This window comes from Artemia franciscana, chromosome 9 (genome assembly GCF_032884065.1).
Source record: "Artemia franciscana chromosome 9, ASM3288406v1, whole genome shotgun sequence".
Lineage (NCBI taxonomy): Eukaryota > Metazoa > Arthropoda > Branchiopoda > Anostraca > Artemiidae > Artemia > Artemia franciscana.
The window spans coordinates 25,776,737-25,798,463 of NC_088871.1; the positions used below are offsets into that span (position 1 = coordinate 25,776,737).

Genomic DNA, 21,727 nt, shown 5'->3' on the forward strand with positions numbered 1-21,727 from the left:
AACCGGACTGGATCTGCTCTCTTTGGTGGAGTTGGGGGGGGGAGGGGTAATTTTGAAAATTGACGTATTTGTATCTTACGAAAGGGTGACCAGATCTTAATGAAATTTGATATTTAGAAGAATCTTGTGATTTAAAGCTCTAATTTTAAATTTCGACCAGATCCTGTGACATTTGGGGAGAGTTGGAGGGGGAAACCGGAATTATTGGAAAACGTGAAAATTGGGGTATTTACTGAAATTTGATATTTAGAAGGAGTTCATGTCTCAGAGCTCTTATTTCAAATCCTGACCAGATCTTTTGACATTGGGGGGAGTTGGAGGGGGGAATTTTGGAAACACTTGGAGTGGAGGAATCGGGATGAAGCCTGGTGGATAGAATAAGCAAATGTCCTTGACGCGTGGTTGACGTAACAGTACTGGATTCGCTTTTTTGGGGGGGAAGGGTTCAGTGATTTGGCGAGTTTAGTGCTTCTGGACGTGCTAGGACGATGAAAATTGGTAGGCGTATCAGGGAACTCCACAAATTGACTCGATAAAGTCGTTTTCCCAGATTCGACCATCTGGGGGGCTAAAGGGAGAGGAAAAATTAGAAAAAATGAGGTATTTATAACTTACGAGTGGGTGATCGGATCTTAATGAATTTTGATATTTGGAAGGACATCGTGAATCAGAGCTCTTATTTTAAATCCTGACCGGCATTAAGCCTCTGATTTTCCTTTTAAATCAATCTATTTATTCTTAGAATTTTGTTAGAGCTACTTGGGAGAATCTTTCCATGGAGGAATTTGTCATGGGGCAAGAGAATTTCAATGAAGGGGGCGCAGGATTTTCTAGCATTATTTAAAAAAAAAACTGTGAAAAAACAAATATGAAAAGTTTTTTCAACTGAAAGTAAGGAGCAGCATTAAAACTTAAAAGAAACAGAAATTATTATGCATATGAGGAGTTTACCTCCTCGTAATACCGGCCTTTGTGATTCAGGGGTCATTCTTAAGGAATTGGGACAAATTTTAAGCTTTAATGTAAAGAGCGAGGTATTGACGAGGGGTGAACCCCCTCATATACGCAATAAAAACATACGAATATAGAAGTTCGTTAAGTAAGTTAATTCGTCAGTTGCGTATACTTTTTATTAATGAAAACGTTCGTAAAAAATTGAAAGTTCTAGTTGCCTTTTTAAGTAATCAAAAAATTGGAGGGCAACTAGGCCTCCTCCCTCGCTCTTTTTTCTCAAAATCTTCCGATTAAAACTATGAGAAAGCCATTTAGTCCAAAAAAATTAATATGCAAATTTCGTTTGAATTATTTATGTGCGAAGAGCCAAGATCAAAACATGCATTAATTCAAAAACGTCCAGAAATTAAATAAAAAAAAACAAGTTTTTTTAACTGAAAGTAAGGAGCGACATTAAAACTTAAGACAAACAGAAATTACTTCGTATATGAAAGAGGCTTTTCCTCCTCAACGCTCCGCTTTTTACGCTAAAGTTTTTTACTATATTAAAAAGTAGAGTTAAGAGAAAGAGTCAAACTTTAGCGTAAAGAGCGGGGCGTTGAGGAGGAACAGCCTCTTTCATATACGAAGTAATTTCTGTTTGTTTTAAGTTTTAATGTCGCTCCTAACTTTCAGTTAAAAAAACTTTTTTTTTTTGTATTTAATCTTAGTTAAGGCCAATCAAATAAGGATTTTTCATAGAATATTCTGATTGGCTAATAATCGAACCCTATTCACATAGAGAAAAAAAAACCTGCAAACTCCAAACCCGCTTGAAATTTAATTCCGGTGATTAGATTATGCAAAAGCGTCTCCATACTAATCCAGTCAAGGAGAAGAAAAAGAACCCTATACAATCTTCATTAAACTCTTAAACAATACAAAAAAAGAAGAAGTATGGAAGAAAGAAGATCGTCCAGTAGTGGTGGAACGGTAAAACGGAAATGATTTCAGTGTCTGCTCATTGCAAATGGTAAAATCCGGCGGAGTAATTTCGTTAAAATCCTGATGGGGGTGGCAAAGTTGGACCCGGTTTTCCAAGTCAAGTAAAAATGTATGACAGTGCAAAAAGTATGAAAAATGGTACTATACGGGCCATATAGTACCATAAAGGTAAAGCTATACTAAAGAAAACTAATCTGTTTCTGTGGATACTTTAATTATGTAGACCTATCTTAATTTTGACAAGATTTTTTAAGTTGCTAAATTTCAGCTTGGGGGAGGGGGCAAATCGGGGCAGTTGCTCCCCCCCGCGCCATAACAAATTTGATCTCTGGTAAAATCTGAACCTGTTCCTGGTTTCGGAAAAACGTGTATTCCGGTATTATTTAAATTTCATTGTGAAGAAGCCTTAATCAGTTCAATGAACAGCTTAGATACCAATATTGCACAACTATTGGTACCTAAGCTGTGGTTCAATTAGATAAGGGTTCTCTCTTTTTGGTGCAAGGCAAGAAACAGGTTTAGACTCTTGATAAACTGCTAGTTTCACAGGGAGACTAAACCTTAAGATTAGGGTAGGGAGACATTCCTTTAATCTGGTATTGTTTTGAGAATGTTCTATACCAACAATTACACCAGCGTGCAAAACACGCTCTGATGCAAGTAGATTATACCATGTCGAACCAGTTGCATATCAAAACATTGATTCATATTGAAGAAGAGTCGAAAAAATTCGAAAAGTTTTGATTGTGTTATCTGATCGATGCTTGGGACAAACTACATTGTAAGAAATGCATGCCCAAATTGTGGGGCTGCGCAAGAATCAACCTCCGAAAGACCTAACTTTTGTTAACACCGCAAACTATTGATAATTCAAAAAATATGAAACTTTTTCAAACAGTTCGTGATAACGAACTGTTTGAAAGGAACGACCCGGCTCAATAGTAACCGAAACTTAAAAAAAAACGGGATTTTGATATCAATAGTTTTTTATTGTTGCAAGAAGTAGAACTGTTACAAAGAGCCAAACTTTAGCGTAAAGAACGGGACGTTGAGGAGGGGACAGCTTCTTTCATATACAGAATAATTTCTGTTCGTTTTAAGTTTTAATGTCGCTCCTTACTTTCAGTTTAAAAAATTGTTTTTTTTTTACTTTTATAAAAAGACGCCATTGTTTCCTTACTGTAGAAGATTTCGCTTGTCTTCTCCCTGTAAAATTTACACGAGAGTTCCCGTGCTGTAGGTAATCGAATTAAAAGGCTACTGTATTTCAGTTCTTACTATTTTGTTCTGTAAATTTTCCGTTTTGCTCTAACCGACATATGAGCAACAAGTTTCATATATTTTTTTTATAAACGCTACTGGTAATGCGATCCCTGCCCGACCCAAAGTTCAGACGAGACTAATTATTCATAAATATAAAATTAGGATTAAATTAGGGGGCTGAATGTAGAATGTCACAAAAAAAAATTATGCATACTTACGGGACTGTATCCAGAAGTTTTGTTCGGGGGAGAGAGGTGGGTGGGAGAGTATGTCAAAAGAACTTTTTGGGGGAGGGGGTAATATTTACCCCTATTTCAAGTCCAATTTACGAGTTATAGAAGTATTTTTTAGTTGTTTAGGAGAAACAGTTTTTCCCCTGTATTAAACGACCAATTTAAGAGTCTAAGAAATGCTTTAGGGGGGGAATAGGTTCAAAATCGGTAACACCCACCCCTGGATGTGTCCCTGTTCGATTGGCTACATATTTCTACTCTTTAATTGTGGGCATGTTCAATCTTGACGTATGACAATTCTTTTTGATTTTATGGGGGTCAACAATTACAAAACAAAGAAAGAAAAAGAATGAGCATCTTAGAACTAGATAGCCGTTTCAGGCTGAGCATTCTATTTTATTCCCTCAGTTATAAATCATAAAAGTAATATAACTTGAAAGCACGAAGAAAAACGAAGCAACATTTTAAAAGAAATTACTGTCAGTAACAACATTTACCAGCACACCTTCAAAAGAGAGACACCCCTCCTCCTTCCTCTTATATATCAGTTATAAAGCATACAACTAATGTAACTTAAAAGAAAGAAGAAAAACGAAGTATAAATTTAAAAGAAATTACCTTAACGTGCAGCAACATGTCTGTAATATTCGGAACCCCCTCCCTTCTCCGAGGTTAGCCATTCGCAAAAAAAATGGTCAAGTTCCCTTTGAATCTCGCGATGTTTCGGAACAATAACAAATATATAGCTTTTCATGTCAGATCATCTCAACCATGGAGCTATAGGCTACTGTTGCTTTGCCTACTTAATCACGCTCCCGTTGTCAATACAACTTCTTTTGATGGCAATTATCTATTTTTCGGAAGTAATTCTAAAATTGAACTCGTGGTATTGTAATATCTGTGAAAATCTTATAACGAATTATATCAGGAAGCTACTGTAGCCACACTGTGAAGCTCTGCTAATCGTGAATGAAAAGCGCCTCTGCTATCCTCGCAATCATCTCAGAAATAAACTCCTTTAGTGCTTCACTTGCTTGTCAGTGACGTCAAATGTGAAATGAAATGAATGAAGTGTAATTGGTTGTTTGTATTATTCGGTCAGTTTTGGTTTGGTTTTGGCGTTGTTAAGGTTTTGTTTGGATGGTTGTTCTGTGTTGAAGATATGGACGAAAAGAATGCCGTACATTCAAGGATAGTAGATGAAACTTATGACGTTTATTGGTCAAATATTTTCTTTTATGGTATGTCAAAGGCTTATATTTATTTCTGCACGGTGTTAATTTAGAGAAATATAGGAGAGGGACAAAACAAAATTTTTAAAGTCTAGGTTGACAATGTTTTTTTTTTTTTTTTTTTTCAATGAAAACGCAAACGAAAACACTTCTATGAAAATGCCAAAAAAGCCAAAGAAAAAAATGCAACGGAAAATCCCCCAAAAATTTCGAAATCTAAGGGTAAGGCAATGCTTCATTTACTGATGAGAGTGGGCATTGGCAGATCCAGAGTGTTATCTGGAAAAACTTTTTTTGCTCGATAAATCCGTATAGATGTAAATTTTGTGGTTAAAATGCAGCCTAGACAAGTGGGGGCACTTGCGGATCCAAGGGGCCGAGGGGACCACGGGCCATTTCCAAGAATTTTTTGGCGCCCTCTTATCCTGTTTTTCTTCTTTTTTACTCCTTTTTTTGGAAAAAAGTTTGTCAATTTGGTCAATTATTGGCACCTGGGCCCCTCAAGATTTTGCTCATTGGCACCCTTGTCACATTGGGCCTCCCCCAAGATTTTGCTCATTGGCACCCTTGTCACATTGGGCCTCCCCCAATATTTTACTCTAGATCCATCCCTGAGTAGGGGGGTTGTCTTCTCCTGAATCCACCACTAGTGGTTTATGGGTAGACCAAGCAGCGAAAATGGCCAAACTAGAGAGCATGTATTGAACGGTGTAAAATTTAATATCTCGAAAATAAGGAGATTTTCAGAGTTTAGGAGAAAAGTGCCTTCTTGGGATGGGTAAGTCATGTAGAAGAATTGAGTTTTGAACCAAATAATAAACCGAAGAGGCGGTAGACAGGTCCCCATAGATGTATGCGAATTTTGCTAATTGTCTAGCTACGGAGTGGTGAGCTTTGTAATTGTTACGAGTAAAAGCCTGAAAAATCATGGCAGTTCCATTAAAACAAGCGTGAATACTTACGTATATTATTCCTAATAGTGTATGAGTTTACTCTACCACCCCTTGAAGCGATACTATATATGCTTCCAATATATTTTGCGGGACTCTTCTTGTTATTTTATGGGAAACAGATTTAGTGGTTGGCACCTCCAGAAGGAAAAACTACAAAATTTAGAAAACCACTTTAGAAAATTCTAAAAAAACTAGCATTACTAGAAGGCCCATTACTTTACCCCCTCCCCCCTAATGTGCAAATATGTAGCCCAAATAACATTATTAAATTTTCTTCGATTGTTGCCATTGCCCTTGCTTGTTTGGCGTTAAATAAATTTGAAGATAAGAAATCGCCTATGGAAAATTGACTGAGATTGATTTATTCAGGCTGTTTATTTGCACGTTGGGAGGAGGGGGCCGGTGAAGTAAATTGATGCGTTTTTTTTGGAATGATCTAAGACCTTATTTTTGAAATCTTAGAAATAGTTTTCAGAATTTTATAATGTTTTCTTCTGGAGTGTTTCCTCCCAACTACTAAAATAGTAGCTGTTACGGCCAATTTGTCTTTTCAAATGTTAATGATTGCATTAGTAATGTCCGAGTGCATATGGTAGGGTTTCTCCTAATCGCTGTCTATTTTACCGTAGGGTGCTAGGATACCTCTAGGCTGCTTCTTGCGTTCTTTCCGTTTTTATAGCACTTGGTATTAACCAAGTGACTTATAGCAATCGCAAATTTTGTCGGTCTGTCGGTCCCGGTTTTGTTACTTTAGGCACTTCCAGGTAAGCTAGGACGATGAAATTTGGCTGGCTTATCAGGGACCGGACCAGATTAAATTAGAAATAGTCGTTTTCCCGATTTGACCATCTGGGGGTGGGAGAGTGGGGGACCGGTTAATTCAGAAAAAATAGAAAAAATGAAGTATTTTTAACTTGCGAACGGTTGATCAGATCTTTATGAAATTTGATGTTTGGAAGGATAGAATTTTGTTAGAGCTCATACCATATGAGCCCTTGCCTCTTGAGCTCTTCTTGCCTCGTCACAAGTGCCATATGAGCTCTTAGCTCTTGTTGTTTTTTCCTTGATCGTATTATTTTGTTCGCGCTGAAGAAGAGAGGTGGTTGTTCTCTCAAAATATTCGCTTTCTGCGTTTTCTTCAGTATTTTCATTTTGGCAAAAACCCCATTTTTGATCGTTTTCTTTCTTTATGCTTTGGCATAAAGATCTTAGAAAAAAAAAGATGGTAATAGGTTCTCAGTGCTATGATTTCTCTATATACATTACATATAGTTTTATTCCGTCTATTAAATAGTAAAAAAGGAAGTAATATGAATAAATAAATATAAAAATAAGTAATCTTTCTTTGAAGATATAACTTTGAATTGTTCCAGAACTATATGCCTACACTTCTCCAACCCCTAAGTGGCAAGTGGTTGGGGTCCGTTCCAAAAATTGTGTGTGGAACATTTCACAATTCACATAAAAATAACGAAAATAGTTAAATAGCTGAAAAGTAATCATATATAAGGCAGAAAACCATGATTGAAATAAAAATGCCGTATTAAGGAACTGAACCCTTGCCATCCTGATTCAAAGTCTAACGCGCTGGTAATTGACCTAGGGCGGCTGATGATCAAGCTCAATCTATTTGTTCTTGTAGGACCAAGTTGTGTAACTTACTGCCCTTTCCCAAAGACTATGGAGAGTTATGTCATCACCAAAAGCGTAATTACTGTACCTTATCCAGCAAATACATTTGTCATTGGCTATTATAAAACATTGAGTTAATAAAAGCTTTTATTATAAAGAGTGAGAGCATTAAACTATATTTGGCGAAGCTCAACTTTTGCGAACAGGAGGAGGGGAGGGGTACGTCAAGGAACAGTCATTTGGAATTTTGAGATTCAACTATTTGTTCTTCTAGGAATTTCTTACTCTTAAGAACATTCGATACTTATAAATCATTTTGCGAGCCCCAAAGTCGGCTGATCGTGTTAAGGAGTTCATAGTGAATTCTCCCAACGGACTAGTGAGACTTACTAAGGGGGCTGGGTAGATTGTAGGGGTTCTTGTAGATCTGGGTAGAAGGGGTTCTTGTAGATCTCCAGTTAAGAGTTCTGGGATATAACTATTACAATGGTACCGTTTTATACTTCCAAGCTTTTCCAATTAAGAAGTAGCACCAAAAGTGCCGTTTTTAGTGCTATATGACGCTTATGGACGGTAGAACTGATAAAAAGCACTTAGATATGAGCAATAGCTTTCAAATGAGTCATGAAACATGTCTCTAGGAAGTTATGGATGCCCACTAGCCCCAGCTTTTCCACTTGAGATATGGCACCAATAGTGCCATTTTTAGTGCCATTTGTCACTTACAGATGATGGATTTTATAGAGAAAACGTAGATATGAGCAATATCTTTTATATGAGCTATTAAAGAAAATCTGTCTATGATATTTTGATAGCCCGCTAGCCCCACCCCTTTAGAAATGGCGCAAAAAGTGCCATTTTAGTGCCATATAGCACGTGCAGATGGTGGAATTTATAACGTAGATATAAAAACAACTTTTCAATGAGCCATTAAACATTTCTCTATGATGTTCTGGTAGCCAGTTAGGCCTGTTAAAAAAGAAGAAGAAGAAGAAGAAGAAGAAGAAAAAAAAAACAAAAAAAAAAAAAAACGGGAGACAGATCAGTGTCCGATGCAAAAAAATGATTTTCCATGTTGTTCAAGAAGGGGAACTGTAATTTCCCTCTATAAGGTTTTCGACCATGCTGATCCCAATGGTACACTTTTCATTTTGATATGACGCTATTTTCGAGGGGTTTCAAACTTTTTCGAAATCACCAAACATTTCTTTTCGCAATAAACTTTTACTTTTAAGACTAACCGAAATAGTAGTTGCCATTCCTGAGTCAGTGTCTGAGATGGAATTTTTTTTTATTATGCAGTTTTTTCTAAACGTTTTTTAAACTTTTGGTTGCTATGGGCCGTGACTCGCTCTTTACTAGGTTGCAGCTCCCGCTGCAACAATGATCTACCCAGCCAAGTGTGCATGTCCTGTGTCCTGTAAGTTTCAAGCCTGTAAGAGATGAAATAAACTCTAGGCCTCTTTTGGGGAATCACGTATTGATACAACCCAAATTTTTTCAAGATTTTTCTTCTTAATTATTGATCTTTGTGTCTCTCTACATATGAGTTTAAAGCTGATCAAGAGAATCCCATCTGTAGTTTCCCAAGTCTATGTTCGGATAAAAGTTGTTTCGGCCCCTATTTGGGCCAACTTATTATATATATTTTTTTTGGCATTAGGTTTTCCTTGATCAAAGAGCGTTAGGTTTTCCTTGATCTAAGTCGATACGCCTGTAAATTTCAGACTGAATACTGACAAGTTTTTGGCTCTTATCTGGACCACGAGCACGCTCCCTCCACGAACAAAAATATGTGGTCTCCCAGTCTAGCAACAATTCTTGAATACTTCAATCCAATCGGGAAAACAAAGTATCATGGCCCTTTTGTGGCTTCAACTTGGAGGAAGCCGTGCCCCAAACTCAAATTCTCCTTTTACATTAGAGTCCACTCAGCCAAACAATGATAGTTTTAAATTTTAATTTATTCAAAAAAAAGGAGTATATTGACCTTCTTTTTTACCCAATTTTCAGGTTCATCAGTAGGCTATGTTTTGTATGGGATCCAAAGAATTTTAGGTATAATTATTAAGATTATTGAAAAAAGTTCTTTGGCTCATTTTTGGATGGTCCCGAATCTGAATTGTTTGATTAGGTATTAAATAAAAAAACTAGTTTTTTTTAACTGAGAGTAAGGAGCGACATTAAAACTTAAAACGAACAGAAATTACTCCGTATATGAAATGGGTTGTTCCCTCCTCAACGCCTCGCTCTTTACGCTAAAGCTTTTAATTGTTTTAAAAAGTAGAATTGTGGCAAAGAGTCAAATTTTAGCGTAAAGAGCGAGGGATTGCGGAGGGAACAACCCATTTCATATACGGAGTAATTTCTGTTCGTTTTAAATTTTAATGTCGCTCCTTACTCTCAGTTAAAAAAACTAGTTTTTTTATTTAATTTCTGAACGTTTTTGAATTAATGCATGTTTGATTTTGGCTCTCCGCACATAAATTATTGAAATGAAATTTGTATATTAATTTTTTTTTGGCTAAATGGCTTTCTCTTAGTTTTGATTAGACGATTTTGAGAAATAAGGGGTGGGGAAGGAGGCCTAGCTGCCCTCCAATTTTTCGGTTACTTAAAAAGGCTACTAGAACCTTTAATTTTTAACGAACGTTTTTATTAATAAAAAATATGCGTAACTTAAGAATTAACTTACGTAACAAACTTTTATATTCTTATATTTTTATTATGTGTACGAGGGGGTTTGTACCCTCGTTAATGCCTCGCTCTTTACACTAAGTCGTAAGTTCTGTCCCAATTCTTTAAGAATGACCCCTGAATCAAAAAGGCCGTAGAATAAATAGTTGAAATTACTAAAAATACTTTAGCATAAAGAGCGAGGTATTTATCTCCTCCTAAATACCTCGCTCTTTATTGCTAAAGTATTTTTAGAACCCCTCATATGCGTAATAATCTCTGTTCGTTTTAAATTTTAATGCTATTCCTTACTTTCAATTGAAAAAACGTTTTCATGTTTATTTTTTCATTGTTTTTTTATAGTAATGCTAGAAAATCCTGCGGCCTTTTCATTGAATTTTTCTTCCCCCATGACATATTCCTCCAAGGAAAGATCCTCCCACATAGCCCCTCCCATCAACCCCACCCTCCAAACCAAAAAAAATCCCCCTGAAAACGTCTGTACACTTCCCAATAACCATTACTATATGTAAACACTGGTCAAAGTTTGTAACTTGCAGCCCCTCCCCCAGGGATTGTGGGGAGTAAGTCATTCCCAAAGACATAGTTATTATGGTTTTCGACTATGCGGAACAAAATGACTATCTCAAAATTTTAATCCGTTGACTTTTGGAAAAAAATGAGCGTGGGAGGGGCCTAGGTGCCCTCCAATTTTTTTGATCACTTAAAAAGGGCACTAGAACTTTTCATTTCCGTAAGAATGAGCCCTCTTGCGACACTCTAGTACCACTTGGTCGATACGATGACCCCTGGGGAAAAGAAAAAAAACAACAAACAAATAAACACGCACCCGTGATTTTTCTTCTGGCAAAAAAATACGAAATTCCACATTTTTTTAAGATAGGAACTTGAAATTTTTGCTATAGGGTTCTCTGATACGCCGAATGCGATGGTGTGATTTTCGTTAAGATTCTATGACTTTTAGGGGATGTTTCCCCCTATTTTCCAAAATAAGGCAAATTTTCTCAGGCTCGTAACTTTTGATGAAAAAGACTAAATTAATTGAAACTTATTGATGTATCTTTTAGCATCAAAATTCCGTTTTTTAGAGTTTTGTTTACTATTGAGCCGGGTCGCTCCTTACTACAGTTCGTTACCACGAACTGTTTGACACAAGAGTCTCATTGGTCTAAGTACTTACCGTTTAAACTTTCAAGCATTTGATAAAATGCCGTTTTCGCCTTTTTTACGGGGAATCAGAGTTTTTTTTCTACTTCTGTCTTGTCCACTTAGGTCTTCTTGCTTCGATGACTTAAGGATGTAGTTTTAACCTAATCAGAAAAAAAGCTTGGGGTGATTTCTAGACTTCATTTTTTTGGTAGAGGGAGACCATGCCCCCAAGCTGATTTTTTTATCAGCTTGATTTTTTATCTATTTGAAGCTGATTAGGCTTCTTAGCCTGGGACTTGCGGCTACAGTTTTGAGACTGATTGTGACAACAAAGCTATTGCCTTGTTTTCGTCCCCTAATATCTTTTTCCTCCAAAAAATAAGTGGTCCAGTTAGTCTAAATTTTGATCCTTGAAATCTTCAAGTTAATCAGAAAAAATATTTTGTGTCCCTTTTTGGCTACATTTTAGAGGAGTTTCAAAAATTGTTTTGTACCTTTGGGTCCATTTGGCCAGGGACCTGTAGAGTTAAATTTCAAACAGTTTAGAGAAAGCCTTTTTAGTGCCCACTTTTGAGGGAAGCCAATGTTTTTTTTCCAAATTGGACTCCCCCGACTCAAAATATCAGATGCGAGCTTCAAGCTAATTATAAAAATATTTTCTGGCCCAGTTTTAGGAGTTTTGTTCCCAACCTATTTTTGTGCATTTCCCTTAGCCCAGGAGCTTATGGGTGTTTCTTTCCAATTTTGGCTCTTTTTCTTTTGTCGCTTTTCTTTCTCTTTTTCTTGTGCATTGGTACACACTTAAGTACGTAAGTTTTAGAGCCGATAAGAAAAGATACTTTTGCTCCTCCTTGGACCCTATTTCGTGTGTGTGTGTGGGGTGGGCTCGCAACTAAAAAACATCTGTTTCCCTTGGGGGGGGGGGGTGAAATTCTTTTTTAATTTTTCTTGTGATTTGGGTTCCCATCGCTCAAGTAGCTTTAAACCGATAAGAAAAATTGGCTGTTTTTGGGCCCATTATTTTTTGGGCTCGTGCCCCTAAACTAATTATCATCTAAATTAGCGTCTCATTGTCTTAAGGACTTGCAGATTTAACGTTTAAGCCTTTCAGAAAAAAAAATAGTTTCTGGTCCTTTGTTTTGGGGAACCAATGTTTTGTTTGCATTTTCTATTTGCATTTGGGTGTCTTTGTCTTACGGACTTTTAGTACCAAGGGCATAGAAATGAAATTATTTTTGCCACCTGTCTTCATCTTAGGTCTATCCATAATTGAAAACCAGGATTCTCTATGTTTTTCTTTTTTTTTCTTTTTTTTTATATCAGAGGCAATGTTATACCGTTGCCTATAGTAAACAGCATACGGCTCCAATGTTTTATTATTTATTTATTGTTACTTTTTTTTCCTGGAGACACTTCATATGGAGGAGGTCTTCGTATAAACAAAAAAATGAGCCCACTTCAAAGTGGACTCATTCGGTTGAAAATCAAGAGTTCCAGTGCTCTTTTTAAACTTTTGAGATATAAATTTTTTTAAAAACCGTTCAAAGGTCAAATAGCAGAAACTCCAGTGTCAACACAGCCCCCCAGGGCCCGGCGTCACACGTTGTAAGTTGTGCCCTGGGGCATATATGGTTCGTATGGAAGGGATGCTCGTATAAAACTTCAGAGAGGGCTCATTTGATTGGAAATTGAAAGTTGTACTTCACTTCTTAAGAGTAAAAAGTGATCGAAGGGAGGTTGCCTCCCCCCACGCTCTTTTTCCCATATATTGTTCTTATGGAAGGGATACTCGCGTAAACTTCAGAGAGGGCTCATTTGATTTAAATTAAAAGTTGTAGTTCACTTTTTAAAAGTCAAAAGTGATCGGAGGGCATCTATCCTCCCTCCCTACGTCTTTCCCCCCCCAAACAGATAAAATTTTGTGATAATTGTTTTGTTAAAAATGGTTCAAAGGTCAGATAACAAAACTTCCAGTGTCGACACAATCCCCCAAGGCCCGGTAGCAGGCGTTGTAAGTTATGCCCTGAGGGTGTATATGGTTCTTATGGAAGGAATGCTCGTATAAACTTCAGAGAGTGCTCATTTCTTTGGAAACTTAAAGTTCTAGTTCACTTTTCATGAGTCAAAAGAGGTCGGAGGGCAACTGGCCCTTCTCGCCCTTTTCCCCCAAATGCATCGGATAAATTTTTAGAGACAGCCTTTTTGTAAAAAAATAGTTTAAAGGTCAGATAAAAACAAACTGTGATGCTGACACAACCCCCCAGGCCCCGGGGGTAGTCGATGTGAGCTATGCCCTGGGGACATATATTGATCTTATATAAGAGATGCTCGTTTAAACTTCAGAGAGACTCATTTGATTGGAAATTGAAATTTATGGTTCACTTTATAGGAGTCTAAAGAGATCTGAGGGCACCTAGCTCCACCGCCACTCCCTTTCCCCCAAAGCTATCCAATAAAAATTTGAGATAGCCCTTTTTTAAAACAGCTGAAACATCAGATAACAAAAACTCTGGTGTCGACATAACCCCCAGGGCCCGGGGGCAGGGGTTGTAAGTTATGCCCTGGGGGCAAATATGGTTCTTATAGAAGGGTGCTCAAATAAAATTCAGAGTGAGCTGATTTGATTGGAAATTAAAAGTTCTGGTTCACTTTTTTAGAGTCAAAGGATATCGGAGGGCAACTAGCCCCCCCTCTACTCCGTTTTCCCCCAAGCCCATCCGATGAAAACTTTGAGGTGGCTCTTTTGTTAAAAGTAGTTCAAACATCAGATATTAAGAATGTGGGGTCTAAACAACCCCTCCAGGCCCTGGGAAAGGTGTCGTAAGTTATGCCCTGTGGGTATATATGGTTCTTATAGAATGGATGCTCGTATAAACTTCAGAGAGGGCTCATTTGATTAAAAATTGAAAGTTCTAGTTCACTTTTAAAAAGCTAAAAGAGATCGAAGTGTAATTAGGCCCCTCCTTCCCGCTTTTTTTTCTCCAATCCCATCCGATAAAAATTTTGAGATAGTCATTTTGTTAAAAATAGTTCAAACATCAGATAAGAAAACTTCGAAATTGATGCAAAGCCCCAGAGCCCGGGGGCAAGTGTTTTAAGTTATGTCCCGGGGCATATAAGGTTCTTATGCAAAGAGAGGTCATATAAACTTCATAAGTGGCTCATTTGATTGGAAAGGGGAAGTTCTAGTTATCTTTTTATGAGTCAAAAGGGATCGGAGGACATCTATCCTTCTCCCCCACACACTCTTTTTTACAAATGCATCTGATAAAAATATTTAGATTGCCAGTTTGTTTAAAACAGTCCAACGATCAGCTAACAAAAAGCTCGGTGTCAACATAGCCCCCCCCAGAGCCCAGGGAAGGGCTGTAACTTATGCTGCAGTGGCATATAAGGTTTATATGGACGAGTTGGTCGTTTGGAGGGGACTCAGATGACAACCCCTAGCATTAAATCTGATCCCCCAATACCTTACCATTTGCAGGGAAAACGGGAGGATAGCTCTGTATAGTCTACTGTCTTTTTTTTACTTTGATATTGTTAATTTGGTACTAGTTTTGACACTTTGATGAACGTTTGATGTTGAAAAAAAAGTTTGATTTGAAATGAGGAATTTTTAAAAACTTGAAACTTTTTGCAATCAAAAACGAACAAAAATTAATTTAAAAAAAGACTTTCCGAAAGAAGTTTTTTAAAGAAAAGTAAAGGCCATTTTAAACTTAAGATCAGCAGATACAAATACCTGTCAAAATTCAAACTCAAAACGATCAGAAATAACTATTAAAGAATAAATGAAAACTAAAACAAACAGAAATTAAATCTTGGCAATAAACATACAAGTAGTTATATAAATGAATAAATAAATCTTAAAGCGAGTAATGCTTAAATTGAATATGCAAATCGAGCTTAAAACGAAAAAAAAAATTTTGCTATTGAAGTATAAATGAAACCCCAAACAAACAGACATTGAATAAACAATTGATGCAACAAACATACAATAGATGCTAATGCAAATGACTAAATAAATCATTAAACAAGTGAAAGTTAAATTGAAAATGCAAATCAGGCTTGAAACGAACAAAAATCATTACAAACAAGACTTTGGATATCGCCTCCTTCTCTCACCGTAAAAGTCTAAAACCTACAGCGTCATTGGCGCTTTACTGACAGCAAATTATGCTACAAATATTTTCTTTTATGTTTAATATAAAAAAAAACGTTGAAATTACAGTAAAATTTTGAACTGATGAGCTTTGAGCAAATAATACCATTATAAATCAAACATTCAGTTTAATTTATTAGTTCTTTCTAAGATTGTTCAAGATGAATATAGTTTTCACTATAAACAAGAGTTTAAACACTGCCTCCTTCATTAACTGAAAAAAAACCTAAAGCCTGCTGCGTCATTGGCGCTTCACTGAAAATGAATTACATTACAAATATTTTATTTTTCCAGTTCTTACATCAATGAAAATGAAAATAAAAATTACAGTGGAATAAAACCTTGAACTGATGGATCTTTCAACAATTAATATAGTTATATATCGAATATTCAATTTGATTTTTTTTATACTTTCCAAGACTGTTCAAGACACATATGATTTTCACTAAAGCGCCAATGACGCAGTAGGTTTTAGACTTAGACAATGAGAGAAGGGGGCGATACCGAAACTCTTGTTTGTAGTAATTTTTTTCCTTTCAAGCTTGATTTGTATGTCCAATTTAATTTTCTTACGTTTTAATATTTATTTATTCATTTATATTAGTATCTATTATATGTTTGTTTGCATTTAATTCCTGCTCGTTTTCGGTTTCATTTATTCTTCAATAGCAAAATATTTTTTTTCTGTTTTAAGCTTGATTTGCATATTCATATTCAAAGCATTACTCGCTTTAAGATTTATTTATTTATTTATATTATTACTTGTTTAGTTTTTTTTCGCTATGATTGTTCATTTATTTCTATTCGTGTTGGGTTTCTTTAATTCTTTAATAGTAATTAAATAAAAAAAACATGTTTTTTTTTTTACTGCAAGTAAGGAGCGACAGTAAAATTTAAAACGAACAGAAATTATTCCGTATTAATTCGTATATGAAATTATTATTATATATGAAATTATTTCGTATATGAAAGGGATTGTCCCCTCCGCAACGCCTGTGCTCTTTACGCTAAAGTTTGACTCTTTCTCACACCTCTACTTAAGAAAATAAATAAAAAACTTAGACTATAAAAAATTAGGCCATAAAGGCTATAATTATTTCGTAGGCTATACAAAAATAATTAACTGAAAGTAAGGAGTAGCATTAAAACTTAAAACACATAGAAATTATTACGTAAATAAGGGGGTTGGTCCCTCCTCAGTACCTCGCTCTGAACGCTAATATTTTTCTAGAGCTTTTAAAACAGCTAATTATTTTAATTAAATGGCCCTTGTGTTTCAGGAGTGAGTCTTAAATGATTGGAACAACAAGTTAAACTTTAGCGTAAAGATTGGAGTATTGAGGAGAGGGCAACCCTCCTCATTAACGTCATAATTTCTGTTCGTTCAGGTTTTAATGCTACTCCTTACTTTCAGGTGGAAAAACGTGTTTTTTTATTTAATATAATGTTAGATTTATTAATTTGTTGTTGTAAATACAAATATAGATACGAGACATACACACACACACACACACACAACGGTGTTCATAACATAATACAGGCATAATAATGACACAAGAAATGCGATATATTTGGAATTCGCATTTTTACACTGACGGTTAATAGGCTAGTTATGGGGAGTGATTTCCAAACTGGCGATACATCTAGAATTTTCAGATTCCCTTAACCGAATAATTTCTCTCGAGTGTTCCAGTAAGTTAAATCGAAGATACCTGGTTGGAGGACCTTTATTTAAGACTTTCAACAAGTACAAGGGCACTAACCTTGTTCTTAGATGCTTTCTCTCATTCTGCCATCGTCTATCAAGCATACAAGACAGTCACGTAGGCACACAACTCTTGATATTTCCTGCAAAAGGAAACATGTATCTGACAAACAGTTTTGATAGGGCTGCTTATCCATTTGGAAGAGTTCCATTGAAGGAACTATTTCGTCTACGAGATCTGTTTACTCCTTGAAATAAAGATTGAACAACTAACATATTGAACGTATAGATTTGTTCTTAAAAGTTGTTTTAACCTGGAGATTAAAGGACCATAAGAGAAGCGGCATATGAGACCCTTCGATACATCTGGTGCCATTATATATGGCACCAGACACCAATAAGTACTAGAAGCAACTGTAAGGTAGAGTCTTTAAGCTCATAACTTTTCTATCTCCTTTTTTGACAGCATGGGTCTTAGTTAATAAATCCCTTTTGTAGTTCTTTATCTGCAAGCTACCGAAACAAATTCTTCGGAAGTATTTCGGTTATTCACGGTTGTTTAGCTGAATTGAATTCTATTCGATAACTTCGTTATAAATTTGCTCGTAGGTGCAAAGCTTACCTGTCGAGAGTTGACTTCACGCAGCGATTTCTCGCCTTGTGTCAATTCAACTGTGTGGGGTAGACACTCTTGGTGATATATGATGATTTTATATGAAAGTAAAGGAATGTTTGGCCTGAAATGTCGCCTTCCACTATAATATGTTCTTGAAAGTTTGGAATTTTTAAAGTGATTTCTTATCTTTTGGAAATTTACGAGGTGGAAAAGAAGACTGCCCATAATTTTCTGTTTTCTAGCCGATTAGAATTTTGTTCATAATTTGTGACGGTGGAAGTACTGTGATTAGTTGGTAGCTTTTTTTTTGTAAATGGACTTAGAGTAGAAGTATTATACGGCATCATTATAAATTAACGTAATGGCATTCTATGACAATCACTTTTGCATTCCCGTACCGTTTACCTGAAATTAAAACTCAGGGTATTCTCGACATCATTTCGGGTCTGTATCCCTTTTGAGTCTTATTGCATTACCTTATTCCACTTCAAAATAGGCTATTTTGCGATTTTTGAAGATATATTAAACACATTCTGTATTTGCATTAAAACTAAACACAAGTTTTTTTATAAATGAAAGTAAAGATCGACTTTAAAAATCATAGCTAGAATGAAGTATCCTATGTATGAGAGGCTGTAGCATCCTCTAATCATCGGTGTTTACCCTAAAATTTAACCGGTTCTTTTCCGAAAGGATTTTCGAAATGCAATAGGTATAGTCGCTTTTTAATCGTAAGTGTTTTACGTACTGATTGTATTTCAAAGCATTTTAACTGAAACTTTTATTGTTTAAAGCATGCCAAAGGTAACGCTCTAGCGTTCTCGGAGGCAACTGTCTTTGTTGTTCTAGTAAAGAACCACGTGCCTCCCAAGTCTTAGTTTTATTCTGATCAATTTGCTGGAGAGATTTGATCTTAGAAGCTTTGGAGGGGGCTAACTCGATTCAAAATGAAAGTTTGTGCCCATTTTCAAGGTCGAAAGCTACTAGAGGGCAACATCTTTTGTGCCTATTTTTGATATCTGCCCCCTCCTCCTGTTACCCCCCAGGACATTCTAGCAGAATTTCCAGATAATGATTCTTCTTAGAATAGTTGGAAGAATGTCTCCAGGGAGGATTTAACCCCCAAAGCCCATGGGGCAAATTCCCTAAACTATAGAAGTGGCTATGCGCGTATACATTGTTTTTATGGTGAAAAAGGGAGAGAATGTTGGATCTTGGATGCCCAACCGGCTCGAAACTTTCAGGGATGGCTCCCTGACCCGAGAGTAACACATATTGTGTTGGGAGAGGAGGATGTTAGGGGTCTGGAAATGGGCCAGCAACCATTCTGTCTTTAATCAGCTTGAAACTTACAGTTGTAAGTCCTTGGGCTAAGAGGCACCAAATATAAAAAAAAGATGTTTTTGGTAATGGGGCCAGGATAAAGAAGAAAAGCCTCATTTCTAATCTACTCGAAACTTACATCCTAACACCCATGGACTAAGAGGACCCTAGGGTAGAATTAAAAACAAAAGAAAAAATATTAGTTCCTCAAAATGGGGCCTGATAAAGGGCCAAAAGAAGGTCAGAAAACTTTTTTTTTCTGAACATCTTGAACTTTAAGCTAAAACTATAATGTATAAAACTATACAAATTTAAACTAATTTCTAAAATCTATTTTAGTCTGTGGCAAGGTCTTTCCAAAACTTAGTCCGAGAGCGGGCCAAAAAAGTTTTCTGATTGTTTCAAAACTTATAGCCTTAGGTTTTTAGACCAAGAGGGTCTCAATGTATAAAAGATGATAGATGAAAAGGAAATTGACTCATCCACTTGAAAAAGAACCCAATTTTTTTCTTAATGGCTAGACATTTACACCCTTCAGTTCCGGGTAAAGGGGATACTAATGTCTAAAAACTAATAAATAAATAACAACAAAAAATAGAAAAATAAATAATAAAAAATAGACACAAAATACAATAGGGCAGAGAATTTTTTAATAAGCTAAAAGACGTCTCTATCCCTTCGAATCCCAATCTCGAAGATTTTTTTAAATTTCTTCAAGACCCAGGCATTAGTTACGTCATAGGGAATGTTTTATAAGAGATGCAGATAAATGTTACGTCATAGGGTTTGCTCACTTTTCGTTGTTATGAAGTAGTTTCTTTGCTTCTTAAAATACCTTCTGAGCCCGCTAGTGGGGGAACCTTCCAGACGCCGGACCCTAGCGAGCAATTCCACCAGGCTCCCTAGAAGCCAATTTCATCGGGTGCCTAACCTATCAATCAGGGACCCTAGCATCGAATTTCACTGGGGGCCCTAAAATCCAATTACAATGGGCAGCCCTAGAATCCAATTTCACCAGGACCTCTAACCTTACCTCCGGGGGGGGGACTAGCGAGCAATTTCACCCAACAGACACTTGTCAAGTCATAGGTTTTGTTTACTTTTGACTGTTGCGTAATATGACTTGATAGAATCCACTAGTCAAGCGGGCAATTCCTTGCCATAGCTGGGGGGGGCACACACGTGAGTGTTACGTAATGAAGATGTACATGCAATAACTGACATGCAGGGTGGAAAATCGGTTCCGGAAATTTTCGTACATTTGAAATACACCTGCTTGTTGAGTAATTCTTTAGAGGATGTTATCAGATAATATTGAGAGTTTCTCTTGGCGCATTTTTACTAATAGAGTCTTTTTTCACACATGGAATTTTTTCGGGCATGGGATCGATCATTTATACTTAGTGAAAAAATCCCCATTAGTGTATCTTCTGATGACTCCAAGCAATTCACGCCACCATGGCAAAATGTGGCTGGCCCCTAAAACAATGAAAAAGCAGTTCAAACTCAAATAACCGAAAAAACAAAACATGAAAAAAACTTATAAAGGATAAAATATAAGCAAAAGAACCATGAATTAAAGAAAGGTGGGGTGCCTACAAACAAATTTCAGTGTCGAGGTTTGTTATTAGATGTAAATTTAATCCATATCAAGATATTTTCGAGGGCTTTTAATGAAAATCTCTCATTTTTTGATTCCCCTTTGACAAATGCGAATTCGAATAATATTTTCTCTTCAAATTTTACATAATCTCGATAGAGGTATATTAAGCCACATGAAGATATTTTTGTGGGCTTTTAATCAAAATACCTCGTTTCTTTGACTGAGCGTTAGATTTCACTACCCCTCAGTCGAAAAATTCTTTTAACACCTCTAAGTTTAACGTTAAGCTCTCAAAAATGTCAGACCAATCCATTCATGCCACTCTACCATACTATTACTAACGCTCTGACACCCTCCTAATAATTCCTAAGACATTTTCCAGATATTTTCTTGATAAAAATCATACATTAAATCCAATGGTTCATGTTTTCGCAAGCCAACCCTCCTTGATAAAAAATCCCAATTCACACCAATATGCCACACTACGATTGACCATCTGGCACCTTCGGCCCCCCACTCATCATTCCTATGAAATTTTCTCGATCCTTTTTGGTTAAGAATATGATATAAATTCAATGGTTCATGTTTTCGCTAGCCAACCCCCCGGGACACACCATCTCAATTCACACCACCGTGCCACTCTACGTTTGACCATATGGCACCTTCTGCCCCCCCTACTCATCATTCCTATGATATTTTCTCGATCCTTTTTGGTTAAAAATATGATATAAATTCAATGGTTCATGTTTTCGCTAGCCAACCCCCCGTGACACACCATCTCAATTCACACCACCGTGCCACTCTACGTTTGACCATATGGCACCCCCATTCATCATTTCTAAGAAATTTCCCAGGTATTTTCCTGTTGAAAATCATACATTAGATCCAATGGCTCTTGTTTGTGCAAGTCACCCTCAACATGATATACCAGTCGCAATTCACATCACCTTGCCACACTACGATTGACCATCTGGCACCTTCTTGCGCCCCCTCTTCATCGTTCCTAAGACATTTTCCAGGTATTTTTTGTTAAGAATTATACATTAAATCCAATGGCTCATGTTTTTGCAAGCCACCCTCAACGTGATTTACCAGTCACTATTCACGCCACTGTGTCACACGATGACTGGCTTTATGGCATCTTCTTGCACTCTTCAACACCCCCTCATTTATTCTAAAGACATTTTACAGATACTTTCTTGCTATAATATTATTTCAATT

General features: G+C 36.5%; 1 protein-coding gene across 5 annotated transcripts in view; it reads left to right on the forward strand.

The window, feature by feature from the left end:
* The window catches only part of LOC136031200 (protein madd-4-like), a 369,461-nt gene that overhangs the window by 92,482 nt on the left and 255,252 nt on the right, over positions 1-21,727 (forward strand). Inside the window, exon 1 of one of the 5 annotated variants that reach the window (XM_065710564.1) lies at positions 4,521-4,675. The exons of the other annotated variants lie outside the window; for them this stretch is intronic. Within the exon in view, the coding sequence (XP_065566636.1) occupies positions 4,634-4,675 (42 nt within the window). The 5' untranslated portion in view covers positions 4,521-4,633. Of the gene's footprint in view, positions 1-4,520; positions 4,676-21,727 lie in introns of those variants that run through there. 5 annotated transcript variants of the gene reach the window in all.